The 26,027-nt window shown below is 31.9% G+C and overlaps 2 protein-coding genes across 2 annotated transcripts; one reads left to right on the top strand and one right to left on the bottom strand.

Moving 5' to 3' along the window:
- Positions 1–2,170: 2,170 nt before the first annotated feature.
- LOC108818724 (annexin D1) lies at positions 2,171–3,904 on the top strand. Its single transcript, XM_018591646.2, has 5 exons — positions 2,171–2,336; positions 2,661–2,806; positions 2,891–3,109; positions 3,177–3,389; positions 3,468–3,904. Exons 1-5 carry the CDS (start codon positions 2,261–2,263, stop codon positions 3,768–3,770), a joined length of 957 nt encoding a protein of 318 aa, XP_018447148.1. The 5' UTR covers positions 2,171–2,260; the 3' UTR covers positions 3,771–3,904.
- Positions 3,905–4,051: 147 nt separating this feature from the next.
- On the bottom strand, positions 4,052–6,636 carry LOC108820158 (pumilio homolog 9-like). Its single transcript, XM_018593134.2, has 5 exons — positions 5,755–6,636; positions 5,196–5,358; positions 4,676–4,839; positions 4,329–4,578; positions 4,052–4,224 (listed from the first exon to the last, which is right to left on the bottom strand). Exons 1-5 carry the CDS (start codon positions 6,624–6,626, stop codon positions 4,117–4,119), a joined length of 1,557 nt encoding a protein of 518 aa, XP_018448636.2. The 5' UTR covers positions 6,627–6,636; the 3' UTR covers positions 4,052–4,116.
- Between the last annotated feature and the right edge of the window lie 19,391 nt (positions 6,637–26,027).

Raw genomic sequence — 26,027 nt, 5'->3', positions numbered from 1 at the left:
CATTTTTTAATTAAAATAACTGTCAAAATCGGAAGCCCATTACTGTATCAGTATAATTCTTAATTTTTTAATGAGGGCCATTAATCAATTGAAAGTTAGGTTATTGGGCTTATTTTGTGTTATGTAGAGATATAGACTCTAGAAACAAATGAATTTTATAGATCTTTGCTCATTTTTATTTTTCTGCAATTTTTTTCCCGATAAAATTTCTTTATTTTGATTAATAATCTGGAGGCACTTATAGAACACACACTATGCATTATCAAATGTTAAAGATTTTGGTTTTTTTTTTTGCTATTAAGTCTGCTCAAGAATTAGAGGACCGACTTTGATACACAAACGAATAATAATTAACATTCAGTTTAATCACAAAATACACGGGATCCACTTCTTTCTGATACACAAACCCGAGTTTCTGAACTGAATGATTTTGATCTGGATGAACTGCAGGTTAATAAACAAATTAATTTTATTATATATTAATATTAATTATGATATAAAAAATAAAGTTAAGTAATTTCTAAGTTTTATAAAATATAAAATAATAATTTGGATATGTATATATTTATGTTTATAAACATTTAGAAAATAATTAACTTTAGTTTTAATATATTTTATTTTCGTTTGACATATAAAATATCAAAAATAGTTTAGAGTTTTTTAAAAAAGTTGCAGCAAATTAAGATTTATGACATCTAATAAAAAATATCAAAACAAAATTCATAAATATTTATATGTATATTGTGAATAATAAAACTAAACTTCAAATCTAAAATAAACCAAAAGTAAAACATCATTAATAAATTTTCGATAACAAAACTAAAAAAAAACAAATTTCTTAATTAAAAATTATTCAAAAATATTTTAAAAACATAATTAAAATTTTAAAGAAGAAGTAAAAGTTATCAATTGGTTCAACCGATGCACAGATTTGGGTTTAAGTAATTTTTTTGCGGATTCTGTTAGTTTTCTAAATATTTTTTTTTCACAAAATCCAACCATATCTATTTTAGGTCATCGGATTTACCGATTCAACCGCGAATCCTGATCAGATTTCAAATCACTGGCTACACATATTTTTCAACGGTTGCAGTGTGTATTTCTATAGACCCTTTAGATTCCTTATTTTTATGAAATAGATTATGATTAAGATTTATACACAAATATTACAAATAAAAACACAAATATAGTTACAAATAAAAACATAAATTTAAAATAAATTTAAAATAAAAATTAAAACAAAATATATACCCGCGGGTCAAAATCTAGTTCCGGTTAAAATAGAAGTTGTCCATTAAATAGAGGAGTTTATGAACCATTTATAGTTTTTAGATAAAAAAACATATTTAGATTCATATTAAGATTCGTTGATATTCTAAATAAGGGTGGACAAACAAGAATTTCGTTATAAACACACACAAAATCTTCCATTATAACAAAACTAATATAGAAAATAATTTTCTTATTTTAAGTTACATCTTTTTGAGAGACCTTGAAACCAAAGTAACAAATACAACTAGCACCTCTATATTTTAAAAGTCAACATGGTAATTTTAAAAATATATATTAGATACTCACCAATTATTTTACCAAAAATTGACACTTCACTTTTATTTTTATAAATTTATAAAATTTGAAATGTATTCCATCTTTCTGTTATTTGAACTAAATGTATTAGTAAAAGTTTTATAGTTCATATATAGTTATTTTAATAATTAATAATATAAGTATGTACTCTATATAAAACATCAACTTTGTTTTATGTTTAAATTCCAACTAAATTAATTTTGTTATGACTATCGGTTTTTTATTCTAATTTTATTAAATCGATTAGTAACAACCACTTATGCTATTACACTTTGAACTAAATAATTTCAAACAAAGTAATGCACTACGGTCATTACGAACTATAAAAAAATATCAGAAAATATTATTTTTAATATATTTTTATTTTCATATTTAATATATTTTATTTGTTAAGACCATATAATAATCTATAAATTTATGTAAAAGTATAAGATACGAACCCGGCGCATAACACCGGAAAATCACTATTAACAATTAAATGCCGACAAGAAAAAAGGGAAGAAATCAAATAATTGAGCAGGTGTAAGAAATACGTGGCCCAAAAATATAAGTCTCGGTTAGGCCTCGTCATGTCCTTTGCCTTTTCCCTTTATAAGTCTCGATCATCTATCTGCTTCGACTCTCAACATACACTTGACCAGAGAGAGTGAAAGAAGAAAAGATTTTTTATAAAATGGCGACTTTTAAGGTTTCTTCTTCGGTTCCTTCCCCATCTGAAGATGCTGAGCAGTTGAAAACCGCCTTTGAAGGTACTATATATGCTTGTTCTCTGTTTTTTCTTAGTAGGATCATGTTACTTGTAGATCGAGCTTGTTCCTTCACTGATCTGATCGTTACTTGGTTCGATCCATATGATATGTTTATTGCTTGTAGTGTTTTTCTCATTTTTCTAATAAGTATTGTAATATTTAATTATTATCAGGTCATTGATCCATGAGGATCTGAAATGTATTTATGATCTGTTTGTAATCTAACACTCAGATTATAATATGAAATGGAATAGCTTTTGTATGATGTTGGATCTGACTTGTGCGAATTGGATTCCTTGTTTTTATTTTTTATTTTTTGGGCAGGATGGGGTACCAACGAGGACCTGATCATATCAATCTTGGCGCACAGAAGCGCGGAACAGAGGAAGCTGATCAGGCAAACATACCATGAAGTCTTTGGAGAAGACCTTCTCAAGAGTCTTGACAAGGAACTCTCAAGCGACTTCGAGGTAACACACTATTTACGAAACACTCCCAAAACCTGTGTATGTGTGTGTGTGTGTCTTAATAGATGCTGTCTGCTTCATGGACAGAGAGCAATCTTGCTCTGGACTATGGAGCCCGGCGAGCGTGATGCTTTATTGGCTAATGAAGCAACCAAAAGATGGACTTCAAGCAACCAAGTGCTTATGGAAGTAGCTTGCACAAGGACCTCAACGCAGCTGCTTCACGCTAGGCAAGCTTACCATGCTCGTTTCAAGAAGTCTATTGAAGAGGATGTTGCTCACCACACCACCGGTGACTTCAGAAAGGTTTAATAATAAAATCAAGATTTTAATGACCAAGTGCTTATGTATGTTTCTTTTTTTTTTTTTGCAGCTTTTGGTTTCTCTTATCAGCTCATACAGGTACGAAGGAGAGGAGGTGAACATGACATTGGCAAAGCAAGAAGCTAAGATAATCCATGAGAAAATCAAGGACAAGCACTACAACGATGAGGAGGTCATTAGGATTTTGTCCACTAGGAGCAAAGCTCAGATCAATGCTACTTTCAATCGCTACCAAGATGCTCATGGCGAGGAAATCCTCAAGGTGATGAAGAATGCTTAATTAAAAAATAATTCATTTATTAACTTAATTACTAAACTGTTTTTTTTTTTCATCTTACAGAGTCTTGAGGAAGGAGATGGGGACGACAAGTTCCTCCAACTGTTGAGGTCAACGATTCAGTGCTTGACAAGACCAGAGCTTTACTTTGTGGATGTTCTTCGCTCTGCAATCAACAAAAGTGGTACAGACGAAGGAGCTCTCACTAGAATTGTGACTACAAGAGCTGAGATTGATTTGAAGGTTATTGGACAAGAGTTTCAGAGAAGGAACAGCATTTCTCTCGAGAAAGCCATTACCAAAGACACTCGTGGAGATTACGAGAAGATGCTCGTCGCACTTCTCGGTGAAGATGATGATGCTTAAAATCAAATCCTCCTCTCTCTCTTTCTCTCTCTTTTCTTGAAACCGTTTGATGTTGTTCTTTTAAAACTTCGTTTGTTTGTGTTTTGAGTTTCCAAATAATGCAAAAGAGAGAGAGAAAAAAAGAGGCTTTAATAGTTGTTGTCAGTACAAAAAAACAAAAAGAGAGACACCGACAACATAAAAGACCAGTGTCTTGGTTACAGACCTATCCGATTTTAAACACACAAAACCATAGCATGTTCGTGTCACTTCTTCAAGACGAGAATCAAAAGAGGCAGTGTTTATGTTAAAGCCGATATGATCTTGAAGCACAAAACAACAAGATTATTTTTATTGTTAAGCAAAGTCACTTCTTCTTCAAGGCACCTTTGGAGAATATCTTCTTGCAATAAGGGTTCGACTTCAGTATCCCATACTTATTAACTTGCTCCACCAGCTTTGCTTGAACACGACCCTGTTTCAGAAAAAACAAAAAAAAAAAAAAAAAAACATATCAGGTTTTGTTCTTATAATTAAGCTTTTTTGCTGTGTAGAGTATATATTTGATTATGGACTGACTTTGGTTTTAGAAAGAGCAGTTTGAATAACATAGTTTCCAAAAGGATCCTGCAGGAGATATTCAAAGTTTGGAGCAGAGGTGAGCTCGCGGACAATCTCAGCTCGGCTCTCTGGATAATGCTTAAGACATTTCTCCACCACATGGCTACTGAATTTCTGAGTTGCTAGCTTGGCGTACTGCATTCTAAACTGCGTCAGCAACTTTCCTGCTGGAACATTTTGCTCTATTATGTACTGCACCACATAGTTCCTGCACCATTTCCCATCAAACCATATGCTTAGAGGGCTTTTCACATTAATTAATACGAAATCATGATTGTCTTAAGAGTAAATATCAATATACGTACCCAAAAGGATCCTGAGAAAGTTGAAGTGCGTTTCTAGATATCTCATCGACGAGTCTCTCACGTTGTTCTCCAGCAGTGTTTGCAACACAGCATTGAAGCAAACAGCAGCCGTGGCGATGAGTTGCTATCTCAGCACAGTACTTTGTAGCTACTTCCACCACAAACTGGGACCAAATTTTCAAAACATTATTAGCTTTCCTACTCTCTTATTTAAAGAGAAAATTAAGAGAATAGATAGGTAGCTAAGCAAAACGTCTATAGATAATAAGGTAACATTAGTCTTTGTAATTTGAAAGATGCCAAGACTCATTATTTAGGCATCTAATCAAAAATAACAGTGAAAAAATATTCAGACATCTGACGAAAAATGTTGCAATTTAACTTGGCAATAGTAATGAGAAAATACAGTACTCTGATTATTATACTGGTGTAGGTATTTAAAAAAAAAACATTCATTAAACATATGTTGGTTCATCAGGTTTAAGTTAAGAAAGAAAAAGATTGAGATTTTTAATGAAACCTTGTTGTCTTTAGGACCAAGAGATGTCAAGCAAGTCTGAATGACATGGTTGCCATTCAAACTTTTGACAAGAGCAAGACAGCAGGGTTCAAGACCTGACTTCACCATCTCAATCTGCTTTTTCGTTTTCACGCTTTCAATCATCTTCTGGACAACCCGTGTCCTGTTTCATTCCCAAAAAACGGAGAATCAGAAAGCGGATTTCAATGCTTTTATCCAAAGGTCTCAGCTTTCGCTTAATGTGTTTGAAGTTTTAATGTGTTGCCAAAAGCAGTAAAAAAGTCAAAAAAAAAAAAAACTGAAATAATCTTCTCTACCGAATGTTGCTTTCACTTTTATAAATAGAGAATTGCTTTGCAAAAGTTTCCCAAATATAGTTAAAAGTTTTCTTCTTTCTCAAAAACCAAGAATGATTTTCAACAAAATATGAAACGTCTCATTGATAACTCATGTTGACTTGCAATGGATTAAAATAACGTACTACTTACTTACTAAAAGCTCCTATCTCCGTTTAAAATTGATAGAAAGAAAGTTACTTAAAATGAAAAGGCGTGCGTACCCGTAATTGTTGAGACAGATTTGGATTAGGTCGAGTGGTTTTGAGGTCAACACACTCAGAATCAACGTTCGCTGCTCCTCATCACACAAATCAATCATCTTCTGGACCAAGTAATTCCCAAACTGATCCATTGAAACATGGATGAGATGGTTAATGATTCCACGGAATATAGCGTTGAAATCATGAAACGTTCCTTCCTCCACCAGTTTCTGCAAAGCCCTGCAACCGATTTGATCTTTGGCCATTAAACTCACAGATCCGTAGATGTTGACCATGCAGGCGAGATTCGGGGGCAAACTGCTAGTACTCTTCTTTGTATAAGAACATCCAGAAGCTTCCATGGCGGCTAGGGCTCGAGAAACCGTTTTTCCTTCAAACATCAACGCATCGGTCCCAAGGGAGACGCCTCTGAGACGACTATCCTCAGCATAAGAACGACCTTCCATGGCGGCTAGGGCTCTATCTTCTTCAAACAGACGCTTGATGGCGAGAAAATCTCTGTGATTCTTAAGAGCCATCATCTCTTCAAACCCGTAATCTTGAGAGGCAAGCAATCTAAGCTTTACCGGCGAGACTCCAACACCATGAGAAGAAGAAAGGTTGCGAAACCCATCGGGAATCCGACAAGGGAGATTGTTGTGGAACCACCCATGACGAGACCCAAAGTCTTCCGGTTTGCTCCAGATACTCTTGTCGCAAGAGATACCCATTTCGTTAAGCTTTTTGCACAAATCAAGACCACCATCCTTGCTCTGACTGTAACACTCATGATTCTTCATAAATGGGTTTGTGTCGAGATTCTGTGGAAAAGGACGACGATCCGAAGCTCGTGCTATGTTGTTGAAATCGCCGTGGAAACCTCCAAAACCCATAAATTTGTTTTCAAACATCAAAGTTTTAGAGAAGATGAAGAGATGAGAGAAAGAGAGAAGAGATGAGACAAAGAGAGAGAGAGAGAGGGTAGTGAAAAAGTAAGAGGAACAATACGGAGAGAGAGAGAGGTTCGCAATGTAACAGGAAATGGTTAAGGGGGAGAGAGAGAATGTTTGTGCTCTGCGCGTGTGTACGGAGAAGTCTCCCCTCCAAGGCTGGACTGTCTCTTTTGTCACATTCGCCATTAATGTTGCAACAGAGAGCCTCAACACTGCTTTTTCTCTTCCTGCGCCAGAATATCAAGATTTTGCATTTTCTTTGTCCTTTATGTCCACTTTTTGGGTCATGTTTTGATTTTAAATTTATTCGTTTTTTCGTCAATTTTTTTTTTTATATTACTTCACTGATATGATTTTTATTTAGAAGAAAAAAAAAGATAATCATAGTTCTACGCAGTTCATTGATATGATTTTTATTCAGAGAAATTGATATATCTATCTATACTATTATTTGCGAAGTAATTTTTCGCAACGGATTAAAAGTTAGAGCGGCTAAATACATTATTACCTTTAATGAATAATTAGATTTTTAATATATAATTATTAACCATAAATTAAAAAACGAAATTCAGTAAATTTTTAGTTATCATTATCTAAAAATAGCTTTTATTGTGTTTGTCTAAAATAAATATTTAACATCATATTAAAAAAAAGATAAACGCTTAATAAATAATTTGATTTGTTAGTATATAATCAAACATAAATTTAAAAAGAATTTTAGTGATTTGATAAATTAATTATCTAAAATAATTTATACTTTGTTATCTAAAATACTATCATTATCCAATATAGTTTATATATATATATATATATATTATATTTTGTTATAAATACTTTATTAACCTTTAATGTATAATTAAGTTAATTACATATAGTTAAAATGAATTTTAGTGGTTTAATCATTATTATTATATAAAAGTAGTTTATATTTGTGCTATCCAAATAATAATCTTACATAATTTTTATTAAACAGATAAGTTTCTCTATATATTATTTAATTTATTATTAAATATTTGAACAAATGAACAGTAATTTATCATCATAGTATTTCAATTTAATAATATACTAATTTATAAATATTTGAAAAATTATTTAATCCGCATATTCGGACAAAACACTTAAAAATAATATATAATCAATTACTTGATGGTGGTATTTTGATTTTTTTTATGGTGGTATCTTGATTTTTACCCACATGCTATTATTTGAGAATTGATTTTTCAAAAAAAAGTTTTCAAATTAAAAATTAGAGTGACTAAGATCATTTACATTCTTAATGAATAAAATATATAACTTAACTAAAAAATAAAAAAGGATTTAGTTTGTTTACTAAAATATAAAACTATACTTTAAATAAAAAGATAATTTCTATATATTGTGTTGTTATCTAAAAATATTTTAATAAAAAGTTTTTCTTTATAAAAAACATAAAACATATAACTAAATACTAATCCAGTAAAAAAATTTAACTTTATATAAATATAAAGAGGATATTGAGTGACTTTTAAAATTTATTTTTAAAAAATCAAATCAAAATCAAAATAATAATTTATTCTTTTGATTAGTAATATATATATATATATAATAACTATTTTTAAAATGTTTAAGCCTGCATGTGCGGACACAACATCTAGTATATATATATATCATTAACAAACAAAACATTTGCAACATTAATAAAAATAGTTTTCAAAATATACAAGAATATCTGACACCCTTATGTTTTTTTTTGTGCTAAAATTTGGTCCAAAATCGTTCCACTGCCTGGTAGTCTGATACCCTTAATGTTATTATTAAGTATATGTTTCCATAAGTTTATTATCTAATTTTCAGATGAATTCAACGGACTTCTCTTTCTAAGGCCTTGATTGGTAGAGCATTAGCATTAGCATTATGTTCCACATTATCCAATCATTATTTGTTAGAAAATCATTTATAAAAGCATTTACTAAATGCTAATGCTCTCCAAATGCTCTCTAGCAAATGCTTTCATATGAAGCTTTTAGAGGAGCATTTGCATTTACAATTTATAAATTTAAGAAATAAATATATTTAGTTCATTTATTTTATTTAATAATATCATAAATTATTTTTATATACAGAAAATGAAATTTTGATTTCTAAAATAAATTTACAATATAAATACATTTTTTAAAAACAGTATTTCACATTTAAAATATAATTTAATATATATAATCATATTACATTTTAAATGCAAAATATTATTTTAAAATAGATATTTTAATTGTAAATTTTATTTTTTTTAATAAATTTTTTGATATAACATAATTTTTGAAATTAGTAAATAAAATAAATTAATTATATCTATTTTATATATTAATATATAAAATAAAAAGATATATATATAATGATAATTTATTTAATTTTTAATAATATTCAAATTATTTATATCCAAAAATAAATGTAAATTTAATTTATTTTATTTATTAATATTCAAAATTATTTATATCCAAAAATAAATTTATATTTTTTCTTAAAAATACATTTTTTAAATAGTAATATTTCACATTTAAAATTTAATTTAATTTATGTTATTAATTAAGATTCATTATTTTAATAACAAATATAGTATTAATATATATATATATATATATTATAGTTTAATATATATAGTTTTAAAATATATTATATATTAACTTTTATAAAAGAATTAAAATTGTATAATACTGCTACTGCTCTACCAATCATCTTATTAAAAATTTTAATAAGAGCATACAGCTTCGCAACATACTGCTTCTGCAGCATACTGCTACTGCTTCTTCATCAGCTGTACAATCGAGGCCTAATATTAAAATTTAGATATCAATTATAATAATTTACTTGTATTGTAATTTGTAACATAACTTCTTTTAGTGATGAAATACGCAACTGAAAATTAAATTATTTTATTTGATTATTTTAAAATATATATAGATTGTAACATTGTTATTGGGGATAACTAATCCAAAAGTAAACTTCTTTATTAAAATATAGGATGTCAATCTATTAATTCTAGAAAAAAAATTCTATTAATTTTAGATTTTCGGCTTCCAGTCTTCAAAGTATTTTCCAAGACTACAAAGTTATGTATATAAAAGAATCAGATAATATTTTTTCTCGTATCTCAACATGGTCGAACTTAACATAAATTTCGCTACACGTTATATAAAAAAAAATCTTTACTCTAGAAAAAAGGGATTTATTACTGTTAAGAGTCACTGCTAGAACTTGGGTTGATAGCCCTTCTCAAAAGAAAAAAAAAATTGGGTTGATAGATCAATACACCGTACTTCTACTTTAAGATTAACTACTAGAGTTTGACCCGCCCTTTCAAAGGGCGGGCAAGATTTTTTTTTTCATCATGATGATTCTAATTGGGGAATAATATAGTTATAAGAACATTGTGTGGCACGATTCATATGTTTTTTGTTAAGTGGTTTTGATGTTTTGAAAGAAGATTATGATGATACACGATATATATTTATTCATTGGTACGGTTTAAAATTGAGAGTGTAGATAAAACATAAATATTTTTAAAATTGAAATTGTGGTTTTTTTATATGAGTTATAATTTATATGAATTTATATTTGTAATTTTCTAAAAAATATATACATAAAGTAATGTTATAGTTAATTTGATATTGATAATACGTTAAATGATATAAGTAATTTATTATATTTGAACAATACTATTAAAATTTTTAATTTGGGCTCTGATTAATGGTTAAGAGAAATTAATGGTTGGGCTCACACTTTTCGAATGATATCTTGATTAATTGGGCTTATGGAATATTATATATTTCTAAGTGGGAGAAATATTAGTTTATTTTTTGGTTCATACAGAAAATATCTACATTATATTGTCTTAAACAATTAAAAAAATACCGACAGTTCTCTCTCTCTCTCGTTCTCGACTGAATCTTTACATCGTGATATCCGCTGTAATGAAAACTAATGCTCAGCTTAGACTATTCTAAAAAAATCAATACTTCAAAGAGATCGATGGAGTAAAGAAACCCAGGTAAGTTTGGTTGATTCGAAGTTTTAATTTTCTTTCGGTATCGATTCGATTGATTTAATTGATTTTTATCATGCAAGATCAGTTACGATTGTTTTAAGATCAGCAAAGAAACTAAGAACATATCTATGGACAATCGACTGAGAGCTGACCACCAGTTAGGGTCAAGATCAAGGATGTTCATTGAGAGCTGACCAACAGTTATACGAAAAGGAGGAGCTGACCACCAGTTCGGGAAGCTTATAGAACTACACATCAATAAGTTGTAGTTATTCACATAACAGAGGTGGCAGTACGGAACTTTGGAATAAGATAAGTTATTGTTTTCCCAATTCAATTCCTTATTGATCTGTAATGGAATTATAACTCGTTTTTGGTTTAGTGTCAACAAATATTTCATATTGTGGCTTATATTTTTAGCAGCAGTTTAACAGAACAACAAAAAATGGAAGTACTCCAGGAAGAACAGAGATATCAATTCTTTTAAACTACAGACAACCACGGTGAGTGATAGTAAAGACTATATTTATTCATATTAGAAATAGGAATGTAACTGATCATGGTTAGGTAGGATATAGAACCGCCTTTATTACTAATACTGAGATGATTATTCAATTCTGAGAAATTCAATGATAGAAATAGGAATGTAACTGATCATGGTTAGATAGGATATAGAACCGCCTTTGAATATTAATAATACTGAGCTGAATATTGCTATTGTTTGACTCTGAGGAATTCAATCCTCATCAAAATAAATCATAGTTTCAGTTTAATCTGAAACATAGGGAATAATACTTCACCAAACTTTTATTAAGTTGAAACAACTAAAACTGAAACAAAGTTAAAACACACGCATACTGTCCGAAATATAAATGAAACATATGTTTGAAAAACATAACTTATTACGCATGAAACCATGGCAGATTAGAGACTCTGAAAGATCTCTTTAAAAACAACATTCTTAGTAGTAATAATTTGGTACTCATAGACAGTTGCATTGTGATTTTTGTCTTGGTAATGCAGCCAAATACGAGGATTAGGATTACAGGAATCTCAGGGTACGAAGAGTATCCAGCGTCTCCTAACGTTGCTGTTTAAATGTCTAGAGAAGTATAGGATCTTTGGAAAAAAAATTATGCTTCTTGAATGTTCAATTTTCATATCTTTTCTATGTACTTCTGAAAGACCAGACCAGTCCATTTCATTTCTGTTGAGAATCTTAAGATGCAGTATATTAATATATACTCACTTTTGCCATTTCTTATCCCCATATTTCAAGTCTCCACCCATCCATCTAGACGTATTGAATATATCATAGAGTTGTGTGTTGGTACAGTCACTACATCGTGTCCTCTAAAACCCATTTATATTATGGAAGACCTTCCTTGTTACTATTGGAGCGGAAAGGAGTTTCTAAACTCAAAGGATGGCAGTCCAATCATTTGCGCTCGTAATAACAAACTTCACCATTAGTTCTCTTTTGAGATGATTTATTGCGTAGTAAAAGAATATAAATTTTTTGAAGGACCCTAATTATTTCACTACAAATTAAACTATAAAAAGGTTAAGGGTGTACAAATATTTGAAGTGCGAGATCCTCCTGTTTTTAGAAGTATTCCAAAATCACCAAGAGTGAGAATGACTAACCTAACGTGAATCATGAACATTAGGTGAAGCTATTGGCCAGAAAGAGTTTTACATCTTTTGGCCTTCTGACCATTCGTCTACGAGTGCTCTTAATACTGGTCAATTACGTGGCAACATTATAGGTCTGCTTCAGAGACACTAAAATATTGAAGAGTGATTGGCTTTATGACATGACAACCAATCGAGCCATTTTAGTCGATTATAATCAGTGTTTTGAAACCCGACCCGGACCTGCGGTTGAATCGGTAAACCCGGTGACCCAAAATAAATCCGGTTCGAGTTGTGTGAAAATCCAAAATTTTAAAACCCGCAAAACCCCGCAAAAACCCACTAAAACCCGAAACCTGATACCGGTTGAACCATTGGTTGAACCAATAGATAACTTTTACATTTTCTAAAACTTTTAGTTAGTTTTTAGATTTTTTTTTATATTCTAAATTTCCAATTAAAAATTAGGTTTCTTTTGGTTTTCTTTTTTTTCGTCGTTCTTTTTCTTCTACTAGCTCCTACTGACTCTCTATCTTCTGTTTCTCCTTTCTTTTTTTTTGCTTTTTAATTATTTTATTTATTATAAATCTGTAGTAAAATTCATTCTAAATTCTAAGTTTTACAACTCTATTTTTTGCCGATTAACAAATGATTTTTTTGTTTACATGTTTCTAACTTAAATAGTCTAAGCTATTTTTTGATAGTTTGTATATCAAATGAAAATGAAAATATAAAAAGTAAAGTTAAGTATTTTCTATATATTTTTTTAAACATAAAATATATACATATCCAAACTATTATTTTATGTTTTAAAAAACATTTAGAAAATACTAACTTTAGTTTCTATATTTTTATTTTCATAACTAATATATTATTATATAATAAAATTAATTCATTTTTTAACATGCGGTTCACCCGCGGTCGACCCAATGACCCAATGACCCGGTAAGTAGTCCGGTTCAGTGTCCGGGTCGGTTTTCAAAACATTGATTATAATTTATGATAGTTCTCGGTGCAATGAATATTCTGAATTTTAAAAATATATTAAAATATGTACCGATATTAAAAAATATAATATACATATATATGTGTATGTATTTATTTATTTTAATAAAAATTAATTAATATAATTTAATTATTTATGTTTTGTTAGTTTTGTTTACTTTCCAATAAAGTTTTACTACTCATATTTTAAAATATGAGTGAATTAGGCCAAAATCTATAAAAAATTCAGTAATTAGGAATCTACCCAAACCAAAAAATATGTGGGTTTCGGTAGAAATGAATTGACGAAAATGACCTTATGTCATTTAGGATAAGCATTAATTAGGCGGCGATATAGGTTAGGGCTAAAAGGCGTTTAGATATAATTGGGGAATAAGTAATGATTATACTAGGATTTATTCCTCACCCCAAGTTACGTGAAACTGTCTATAGAAAATTGAAAAATGAGAGCTTTGGAATATCCGACACAAACGGAAGAAACACGAGCAAAGGTGGGATTTAGACTATTTGCACATTAGGTCCTACAGCTTCTGATTTATTTCATTTAGGCCCCATACTTTTACTAATCGAGAAGAGACCTCTCAAATTAACCCCAAACTTTTGATTTCACACCCAGACCCCTTGTAATTTCACAATAGCCCCTCATCTCTTGATGTTTTCAAATCGGCCCATAAACTTTGTACTTTGCGAGAATAACCTTGTGTTTTCATCCCAAACTTCCATATGCACGTCCTAGAACCTGTCAAATGCAATTGAACATAAATGTAATATATACATCTAAATGCATCCTAAGTTGATAAATATGAACTAAATGAGATACTAAAAATCTATAAAATCATGAGATATCAAATCTCCGTTTCGAGGAAGGTGGGGGAGGAGCCAGAGACCGCATGTTAAAAGGGATGGCGGTTCCCTCAGACATGAGTGAGGGGTAGTTTGTGGTGGTTCGGAATTTGAGACATCAGTGTCTTGAGCAGTGGCAGCAGCGAGGGTTTGGAGTCGGATCTTCTTCGGAAGTTGGCGTATGTGGCCGCGGGCCCTCCAGAGTAGGCTTGTTCTTGACGGCGACGGGAAAGGAACGAGCTTGGACAACTCAGTTCCGTGTAGTTGAGATTATAGACAGTTAGTTCATAATAACTTTGAATATTAATGGTTAAGAGAAATTAATTTGGGCTCTGATTAATGGTTAAGAGAAATTAATGGTTGGGCTCACACTTTTCGAATGATATCTTGATTAATTGGGCTTATGGAATATTATATATTTCTAAGTGGGAGAAATATTAGTTTATTTTTTGGTTCATACAGAAAATATCTACATTATATTGTCTTAAACAATTAAAAAAATACCGACAGTTCTCTCTCTCTCTCGTTCTCGACTGAATCTTTACATCGTGATATCCGCTGTAATGAAAACTAATGCTCAGCTTAGACTATTCTAAAAAAATCAATACTTCAAAGAGATCGATGGAGTAAAGAAACCCAGGTAAGTTTGGTTGATTCGAAGTTTTAATTTTCTTTCGGTATCGATTCGATTGATTTAATTGATTGAAATTTTGTCATGCAAGATCAGTTACGATTGTTTTAAGATCAGCAAAGAAACTAAGAACATATCTATGGACAATCGACTGAGAGCTGACCACCAGTTAGGGTCAAGATCAAGGATGTTTATTGAGAGCTGACCAACAGTTATACGAAAAGGAGGAGCTGACCACCAGTTCGGGAAGCTTATAGAACTACACATCAATAAGTTGTAGTTATTCACATAACAGAGGTGGCAGTACAAAACTTTGGAATAAGATAAGTTATTGTTTTTCCAATTCAATTCCTTATTGATCTGTAATGGAATTATAACTCGTTTTTGGTTTAGTGTCAACAAATATTTCATATTGTGGCTTATATTTTCAGCAGCAGTTTAACAGAACAACAAAAAATGGAAGTACTCCAGGAAGAACAGAGATGTCAATTCTTTTAAACTACAGACAACCACGGTGAGTGATAGTAAAGACTATATTTATTCATATTAGAAATAGGAATGTAACTGATCATGGTTAGGTAGGATATAGAACCGCCTTTATTACTAATACTGAGATGATTATTCAATTCTGAGAAATTCAATGATAGAAATAGGAATGTAACTGATCATGGTTAGATAGGATATAGAACCGCCTTTGAATATTAATAATACTGAGCTGAATATTGCTATTGTTTGACTCTGAGGAATTCAATCCTCATCAAAATAAATCATAGTTTCAGTTTAATCTGAAACATAGGGAATAATACTTCACCAAACTTTTATTAAGTTGAAACAACTAAAACTGAAACAAAGTTAAAACACACGCATACTGTCTGAAATATAAATGAAACATATGTTTGAAAAACATAACTTATTACGCATGAAACCGTGGCAGATTAGAGACTCTGAAAGATCTCTTTAAAAACAACATTCTTAGTAGTCTTCTGAGGTTTTCCATCTTCATCAACAATCAATATTTTTAGACCCTTCTTTGAAGTAACTCTTGAAATAGCCACATAAAGCTGCCCATGTGAAAAAACTGGCATAGGTAGGTATAAACCAACTTTAGCAAGAGACTGACCATGACTTTTGTTGATTGTAATTGCAAAAGCAACAGCAAGCGGCAACTGCCTTCTACTCATTTTGAATGGTAGCTTAGTATCTGATGGAGTTATTGACAATCTAGGCAAGTAGACAATCTTACCGACCTGATCTCCTGTTATAATTCGTGCTCCCACCATGTAATCATACAATTCAGTTATCTGTAGTCTAGGTCCATTCATCAAACCTTCTGTATGATTAAGATTCCTTAGCAACATTACTGAACAGCCAATCTTCAGACGCAGATAATGGTTTGGCAGACCAGAAGCTTTAATAGTATTCAAGAAATCTGGAGTTAAAGCTTGGTCATTTACCGAACCTGTATCAGAAGGGTCTATGCTGTCTGCACTTAGATATATCCTTTCTTCACCTGCGAAAAAAATAAATAGATGTCATCAATTACAATTACTAAGACAAAACTCTTTTATCATAAAACAAATACTGTAAACTACACTAACCTTGTAACTTATCCAATACATACTGATTGATAATGTTCACATCTTCATTGGTTGGACAGAGAATTGCTCTTTCTTGAAAAAACTTAGGGTCTTTGTTTTCTTGAAGTGAAATAGCATCTCCGTAGATTTCTGTGCTTATGGACTCGATAGGATCATTAGAATCAGTAATAAGAAACTCCTCTGGTATGTTGATTGTAGCATCACCATCGTTTTCACCACCCATGTTTCCATCTCCAATATCTAATATCCACTTTGAAAACTCCCTAAGCTCCTTTTCTTCTTCTTTTGTCAAATTGTCAGAGACCAGCCTCATATTCTGAGTTAGTTTTAGGACTTTGCAGTGTTTCCATAGATAGGAAGAATGAAGAGCAGACATAACAATCTCAGGCCTTCCAGCACCATGGATAACCAGTAAAACTTGCCTAAAATCGCCTCCAAACACCACAGCTTTCCCACCAAAAGGCTTATTCCCTTTATATCCCACAATATCCGCCATAGATCTATCCAAAGACTCAAAACAATGTCGACTCATCATTGGTGCTTCATCCCAGATAATAAGCGAAGCTTCTTTAACCAAGTTAGCAAGATCGGAACCAGGAGTGATGTTACAGAATGTAAACTCATCTGGATTTATAGGTATTCCAAACCTTGAATGTGCAGTCCTTCCTCCTGGTAATAAAAGAGATGCAATTCCACTTGATGCCACATTTAAGACAATGTCTCCCCTGTATCTTATGGTCGAAGAGAGTAATCTCCACATGAAGGTCTTTCCTGTTCCACCAAAGCCGTAAACAAAGAACACACCTCCTTTTTTCTCATTCACCGAAGAAATTATCTCATCATATATCTTCTTCTGCTCATCGGTCAACTTCTTCATATCTCGGTCATGACTTTCCTTTAGCTTATCCTTATTATAACTACGCTCATCCATGATCAAGACATTAGAACTTCCATCTATGTCTTCTGCTGGCTTTGGCATCTTATCCCATTTATTTAAAGAGGTTCCATTACTCTTCAAAATCTTTTCAATTTCCTTCAGAGCAAATTGTTTTCTTTCTTCTTCACATAAACAAAGTTCTACAACAAAAAAAGTTTTTAGATTAGTAACATATCAGCGAAACTAACAGTATGAATGATACATTATTTAAAAGTAATTTACCTGGTCGGTTTAACTGTTTTCTTCTAATATACTGAATGTCTTCTGAGAGGAGCTCCCAAGTTTTTTTCCAAACAACTTCCGGCTTAGATAGTGTATCAGACATGAGGATGATAGCAAATACCTGACGCATGTAGGGAGAGGAACTTGTAAAACTGGTCCTGAATATATCATCGACATATTCCTAGTCATCTTGTAACAGCCCCCGGGCAAAGCACGCCTCTTTAAAAGAAGGATAAACGACTCCATTATAAGTTCTTATTTCTTCAAACGATGTAGGACCTCTGACGATATTGAGCAATACACGCAAATAGTATGCTTCTTCGATCTTCTTCGGTGCATAATTGATTCTTTCGACAGCAAACCCTCTAACTCTTTCCTGGAAACGTCTCTCCTTCTTGTTCCAAGTAAACATAGTAGGGATTTCAGCTAACGTCAATTTTCTAGCGACATCACTTATCTTGTTCAGTTCAAACCACGCCAAAAACATTGTGTTTTCAATTAACTTCCTGTTGAGCACTTTGTCATAGGTGTCATCATCCTTGAACACAATAATTTGTTTGCCTGGTAAATGGAATGAAATCTTCTCAACAGCTGTAGATCGATAGTGTATTGGATACTTGAAGATCCTCCATGCACCTTCAGTGGCCGAAACATATCTGCAAATTAAAAAGAATAATTTATCACATTCACGTTATTAACCACATCATAATATCTAAGATGAATAACACAGCAAAAGTACCTGCCATCGAAAAAATCCTTTATCTCATTTTTATCTTCTTTGTTGGTCTGGCTTTTTCCCTTCGAAGTCTGAGCTGGAGCATCTTTTGCTGGAGGCTCAACAACAACCGTAATACGATCTGAGCCCTTATTAATATATTTAAATAAGTACTTGATAGAGCCTGACTGGTTACACCATTCCACATTGATGTGAGCTCTGTACCGTAGTGATAATTCTTTGTTATAGGGAATAACATATCTGTTATCACACTTAAAGCCATTTTTCTCTACAAACCGACCATCTTCGCGTCTTCTATAAACCGGAAATCTTTCTTTGTTCACAGTTGTTTCCTCAACAAAAACCTTTGGATAAAGTTTAGAACATTTACTATTTTCCATACATGGTGAATTCATGTTGACAACACCACAAGGTCCATGAATCATCATATCCTTTACAACTCCATATAGCTCTGGCTCTAGTACCTTGTCGGGAATTTCAGCTGAAATTATGTTGTCAATGTGAGCAGTTGTAGGGAACCGAGATTTGGGATGCATAAATAGCAAGATATGAGCATGTGTAGACCACGTTTTTGGAACTCTATAGTATACATAGCTGCATTATATAAAATGACATGTTAGAACATAATAAATAGTATGGAAATCGCATATAATCAAAATTAGTAAACTTAAAATTAAAACTTACACGCAACTGTTTTCCCCAATAGCTCTTTGTCGGTTAAATCACTCATTAGAGAATCCAACTTCATTTTGAACACTCTGCATATTATGTCTGGTCGGTCTTCAGCCTTTAGGTTACGCTTCTCTAGATACCTTGTTATTTCAGGCCACTTAGGATTGCAGGTAAAGGTTGTGAATAGATGAGGGAAACCAAAATGTTTACAAATAGCCATAGCGTCCAAATATAAGTTCTTCATATAACGTGGTCCACCAACGAATGTCGCTGGAAGAACAAAACGCTGCCCTTGTTCCTGCATGTTAGAATCGCCAGCATTCTCTAGCTGTTTGATTGAGTCATAGCTGTCAGACCTTAAACTCGTCTGGTTCAACCTCAGATAACTTAGCATGTTACTCTCAATCGTAGTATAAGCATCAACAATAAACTGTTGAAACAACCGTCTAGAATTCAGAAGCGTATGGCACTCGTTTTCCCTTTCCTGTAAGCGAAATGCAAACCACTGTCTCATGCTAATGTTATCTCTCTTTAGCTTTTCTGTTGCTGGTGTTTGTCCTTTCTTGATTCCAAGTCTGAAACCATCTTCACCATATGTAAAAATCAATGGATATTGTAGTGCTAGATATGAGGGATGAATTTCACTTATCCTTTTTAACCGTTTGGTATGTTTCTCTTGCAAAACAATGTCCCTTTTATCCATATCCAAATTGAAATCCCCTGGAATCAAAGCTGCAACCTCGGAAGCTGTAGGTGTGTCATAAGTCCTCCCATCCTTTTCCCTACTGCTCACAATCCTCATATGAAATGTAGAATCCGGATCCATATTAAACCTGTCTCTTGCCATTTGAAACTTTGAGACGTATGGATTGAATGTGTTTAGCATCTTCACAATCATCTCTATAATTTGTTTCCTCAAAAGTTTCTTTTTAGCTTTTGTGGTTGTCTTGTTGTATTTGCTGAAATAAAAATAGATCACAATGATTTTAGTTCACGTAATAAAACTAACAATATAAACAAATGAACTATATAAATAAAATAATTTCGACATTACCCAATCATTGCATCTCTGTTTTCAACCTCATTTTCAGTGTCGACAATATATAGCTGAGAGAACTTGGCTGAATCACCAACATCCGGTTTCAAACTCCCCATTAAATGGTAATTCTCTCCTTGAAGTTGGAACATATTGGGTCCCCTTCCCTTTTTAACAGAATGGTCAACTTTACCACCAAGAGATGTGAAGGAAAAAACCATGTTCAATGCCCTGATATTGTCACGGAAAAATCTGTTGATCTCATTATTTTCAGACAAAAGATTCATCAAAACCTCAGGGGACTCTTTTAGCAATGGTAATTTTACTTGCCCCTGACCACAACACAACGAAAACGTAGGCTTCTTCAACTTTTTCTTCTTGTTAATGCGTTCGCCGTACCACATAATAGCTCCACAGAATTCACATTTGTGTGTTGGGTCACCCTCGTCAATGTACGCTTTGAAAAACCACAACAAAAATCAAATTAGTAGCCAATTCAAATATATTATTGTTGATTAGACTAAGAGAAAAACTTTTAGAGTCACATGTTTCTTTCTTTGCTGAGCTAGTGGTGTTTTTGGTTTTCTTTTCGAACATCATTTGAAAAAGTCTGGCCATCGACTGAACTCTAGCTGGTTGAGGATCCTTTTTCGGTTCAACACAAATGACTTCATCTTCGCTTTCAGCAAATCTTCCCCAAAGACAGCATTTTAGACGCTGATCACTGATATAAAACATGAATATTAGAAAACGATATTTATATTTTATATATAGAGAAAAAAGAGATTTTCGGTTTAACTAATACTTGATATCTCTGAGTGTAAACTCCACTTTTTTCTTTCTTTTCCTTGACATTGAACAATATCCAGTCCACCCAAGTCAAGAACTTCACCAATGACATCTGTTTATCATCATGTATATTATCAAAAGTCTAATACATCATTATAAAGTCGATATATAGAATTATTACTAACTTACCAATAATAAAACATGTATTAAGTGAACCACTTAGAATGGTGTCAAAATCCTGGATCCCAAGGAACATGTCATCGCATTGCAGAGTCAAGTCCGTTATAGAGGTTTGACTCACGAAAGACATCTTGTAAACATGGCTGGTGGGTCTGTAAAGACCAGACGCTGAACTTAAGGTAAAATTAGTGATAACCTTCCATTCTCCAATACGACAATGCCTTTCGAGTCTTTCAAGGAATGATTTCTTACAACTTGCGTGTATTTTTACGCCCTGTTACAGCAAGTTTCAATTCAAGAAGTTAACACGATAGCAAATTATGAGTAAAGATATTTCTAATCTAAAACGAAAATAAATGCTTCATACATTTTCATCAGTTAACACCATTTCAAGAGATGCACCGAACTGGGGAGTGAATGACTTCCAGGTATGAAGCACCTTAACCTGGACTCTCCATGCCGATTTGAAAGGCTTAACATCAGTTAAGTTGCTGGTTTTGATAATAGAACCCATTGCTAGAAAAAACGTTGCTGGATTGGAGTTTTAGATTGATGAATTAAACTTAGTGAGTGTCACTATTTATACAGGTATTAGCGTATCACAAAGATGATTGTTTTAATATTTAGAAAATTCTACAGGTTAGATTTTATTCTAAATATATTTAGTAACAATAATATCTGATGTTTGTATAGGTTCGAGCACAAATACAAAATTCGTTTATAATATCTCCAATTTGTTACGATCTTTACACTCTCAATTTTAAAGTATATAAAAGATAAAAGTAGTTATGGTTTTCCATGTTTGTAGAAATATTTGTTCTCAAAATTAGTTACAGGTGAGATATTATTCTGAATCTTTTTCACTGCAAAAATATTTGATGTTTGTTGAGGTTCGAGAACATATCCAAACTTGAGTAACAATATGGCAATTTTGTTATGATTTGTACAATATATTTATAGATAACAATTTATTTGTTTGATCCACTGCTTTTATATTAATATGTTTTATTTTATTTTGTTTTGTATTTTGACTGTATATATACTATATAAATAGCAACATAGAATACATTTAGAATAAGTATGGATATATAGTTTCATATACTAAATCACAGTCAGTATAATACAAATCCACATTACTTAGATTTGTCAAGAATTTGAGTTTACACATATAATTATCTTAAGTTAGTTCAACATAAGATTTTCTTGTAAAAAATCACGTTATCTCATAAAAAAGAAATTTTATTTTAATTAATTATGAAGCAGAACAAAAATACCAAATAATAATAAAGCATAAAAACCCTTAAAACTCCTAACTTAAGATAAAACCAAAGAAAGAAAAACAAACACCAGAAAAAGATAAAATTTGAGACAGCCTCATTTTAACTCAGCCACTTTTCTTCTCATTGATGTCTTCAGAAACCAGTTTTCCATTATTGATCACATCTGTGTGTTGTTTCTTCCTTGTCTCAGTTGCCAACTTGTGTAGTGACTTGATTTTCTTGAACAAAATGTCATCCAGATTCCATACTTTCAGGACTTTGAAGTTATCAACTCCATTGGCAATGTTATCCTCATCAATAGAAATACCAAAACCATATGTTTTCCCAACGATATCCACAATTGCACCTGGCAAAACATCTTTTGATTCAACCTGTACATTTAAAAAATCAAACGTAAGAAACAATCTAGCCAAGAATAATGAAAAGTGTTTACAATATTAGGTTACCTTATATCCCAAACCAGTTAAGAGTTTTGCTGCAGAGGATTTTACAAAACTTTTAGCAACTGAGTCTTGCAACAATAACTTCGACTCACCAGTCTGATCCTGCACAAGCAAATGCAAATTGTACCTATAAAAATATGTATTGGATGGTCAGGTGTCATACATTTCATCTAAAAAAATCAAACAAAACTGATCAGAATTAATATATGAATACAATATACCTTGGTGAAACTTTTGTAACGTTACGCTGGCAGAACTCACACCACCAGTTGTCCAAGTTTTGATCTCCAAATTGAAGATTGACTTTTAAAACCTTTTTGTTGCATACAACACATGCAACATAATACCATCCAAGAAAGGTATCAATAGCATAAACGTGAAAAATGACCCTGATATTTCCAGCCTAAAAAAAATAAAGATGTGTGATTAGTGGAAATAAATAAAACAGAAAATAAAATACATCAAATGGTTTGTTAAATAGAAACCAACCAGAATAGTGTGTTTCATTTCTTGAATTGTATTGAATGGAAACAGAGACCATTTCTCGCGCTTTCGATGGATCAATATCTTGTCCTTTTGAGGTTTATACATATCATCACAATGAAACCTAAAAGTAATTAAAAACAATCATTAACTGGTTATGCATTTTGGGGGGGGTTTAAAAATCAGGATCGACGCACTTACATTTGTTTCAGAGCTTGAGCTTCCTTGATTTCTGGGTTAAACAACACCAAAGATGTGTCCCAAGCATTGGAGACTTGAAACTCGCCTAAAACACAGCAAACATAAAACTATCAATAACATATACTATTAATAAACACACGTATATTTTTGAAAAAACAATGGTAATACATATGAATTATACCCATGTATTTTCCGACTTTGGCAAATCTTATCAAACAAATTACTCCATTGTTTGATTCGTTGAACACTTTGGTCAAAAAATCAGCAGATTCTCCCCAAAGACAGCATTGCAGGCGCTTGTCGCTGATGCAGGAATAATATAATACATTAGAATCATATATGGTACATAATAAAATATTACAATACAAAACTTACTTGATGTCTCTCAGAGTGAAATCGACTTTGTTAACTTCCTTTCCTGCATATCGGAATTTTCCCAAGTCACCCAAGTCTAACACTTCACCCATGATATCTGCGTAGCAAAAACTTTAAGTCATATGAATATCCTGTTTAAAAATAGACTATATCATTTATAAATTACCGATAAGATAACATGTGTTATGTGAACCACTTAGTATGCTGGCAAAATCTTGAAGATCAAGGAACATGTTGTCACATTTCAGATCAGATTCCGTAATCGAAGTTTGACTCAAGAATGACATCTTGTAAACATGGCAGGTGGGTCTGTAAAGACCAGAAGCTGGACTCAAGGCCATGTTAGTAATAACCTTCCATTCCCCAACACGACAGTAGCTCTCAAACTGTTCAACGAATGGTTGCTTGCAAGAGGCATGTATTTTGACACCCTGTGAACTTTATAATATCGCAGTTAGTGTCTTAAACATATATAGAATGTATTTGTGCAGGTTATATGGCTTACATTTTCGTCGACTAAGACCATTTCAAGAGACGCACCAAACTGTGGTGTGAAAGACTTCCAGGTATGTAGAATCTTCACATGGACTGTCCATGCAGATTTGTAAGGCTTAATAACACTTAGATTGCTCGTTTTGGTTATGGAAGACATGTCTGCTAAAGATTCTCGTACGTTTATGAGGTTTTTAGTTGTGACTTAAAAACTCGTTAAGAACCCACTATTTATAGTCATCAATACGCCGGTATTAAATTATGATAGTAATCCACAAAATATTTTGATAAAATATTTGTGATCATGGATTCTTATAATAACAAACATATATCGAGATCAATTAAGTTGCAACAATAAATATTATCTGATCAGAACATAGATAAGAAGGTTCTATGTGAGAAATATTCTCGGTATACACAAGATTTTTTAAGTTACGCAAAACAATTTAGTATAACATCTAGTTGAGATTTTATTAAGAAGTTTAATTTGAATTACAAAAAATCTAAACTGATTCATAGTTTGAATTTATTTCAATGGCTGAAAGTTGTGTCGTATTATTCATACATTTCTATATGTATACTAATATATGGTGGGACTACGAATCAAATGGGATAACTCTTTTGAATTTTAATTTGATGATTTGTCTGATATAAACTACAGATCTAAAGCTGTATAACGATGATTGAGAAGTCAACCTTATATGTGCAGGTTTTGAAACAGATCGATAAAAGGTTGCTTCTGACACTAACATGATAACACCAGAAATTTTCTTCACTGCGCAGAAAACTAAAGATATAAAGATGTATAAAGATGATTGAGAAGTCAACCTTATATGTGCAGGTTTTGAAACATTGTCTCTGACACTAACATGATAACAATTTTGGTGCCTTCACACACTATGAATGTATTATACAAATGAATTATATAAAAGACAATGATTCTATCTACTTGCAAGAAGTAGACGTCGATATTTATTTCATAGAATCGACTCATAAAAGGTCACAGACATCTAGGTGAGTTGACAAACTACAAATGTATTATATGGAAGACAATGATTTTGTACAAATCATTATAGAAGTGCACGTCAATATTAATTTCATAGGATCAGTTAATTATTTAATCATGAAATCATAGTGACTATAATAAGGAGGTAGTTAGATTTGCGATATTAATTATTATATAGGATAAGATAAGACAAATATATTAATTGGACTGTAACTTTTGTTGATAGTCCAAAAAGTGTCGATAAAAAGTTCTCCTGTTTTAATAGTATTGATATTTTGATCTGTACTTAAAAAGCGCAGATTTTTTTTCGAATATAAATAAATCATATAAGATTGTTATACATATTTATGTTATAAATTCATATTATATTGAAAAAGCGAATATGTTTATATCTATATATGATTATCTTACACTCTTATTTTGTAACTATTTTCTATGCCTAATATATTATCTGGACCCGAGAAACCAAACCAAAATTTATTTGAAAATACATGTTTAATTCAGATCTGGATCTAGATAAAATACATAATTGGTATTCTTTGGACCCGCAGGTCTTGGTTTGTGTCTTGGCCTGATCTCAGTGAGTCTAGGTCATGTTCGAAACGGAATCCGACACGGCACCTAAAATACCTAAAATGTTTCGTAAGTATATATTAATTATATTCATTTGAGGTATTTAGAATATGTTTTATGTATTACATATAGTTTTTAAAGTTTTGGGTTTGGTTTTAGATATAGTTTGTGTTAGAAATAAAATTT

Source organism: Raphanus sativus, chromosome 8, assembly GCF_000801105.2.
Source record: "Raphanus sativus cultivar WK10039 chromosome 8, ASM80110v3, whole genome shotgun sequence".
NCBI classification, from domain to species: Eukaryota; Viridiplantae; Streptophyta; class Magnoliopsida; order Brassicales; family Brassicaceae; genus Raphanus; species Raphanus sativus.
This window is presented reverse-complemented; position numbering and strand designations above follow the sequence as displayed.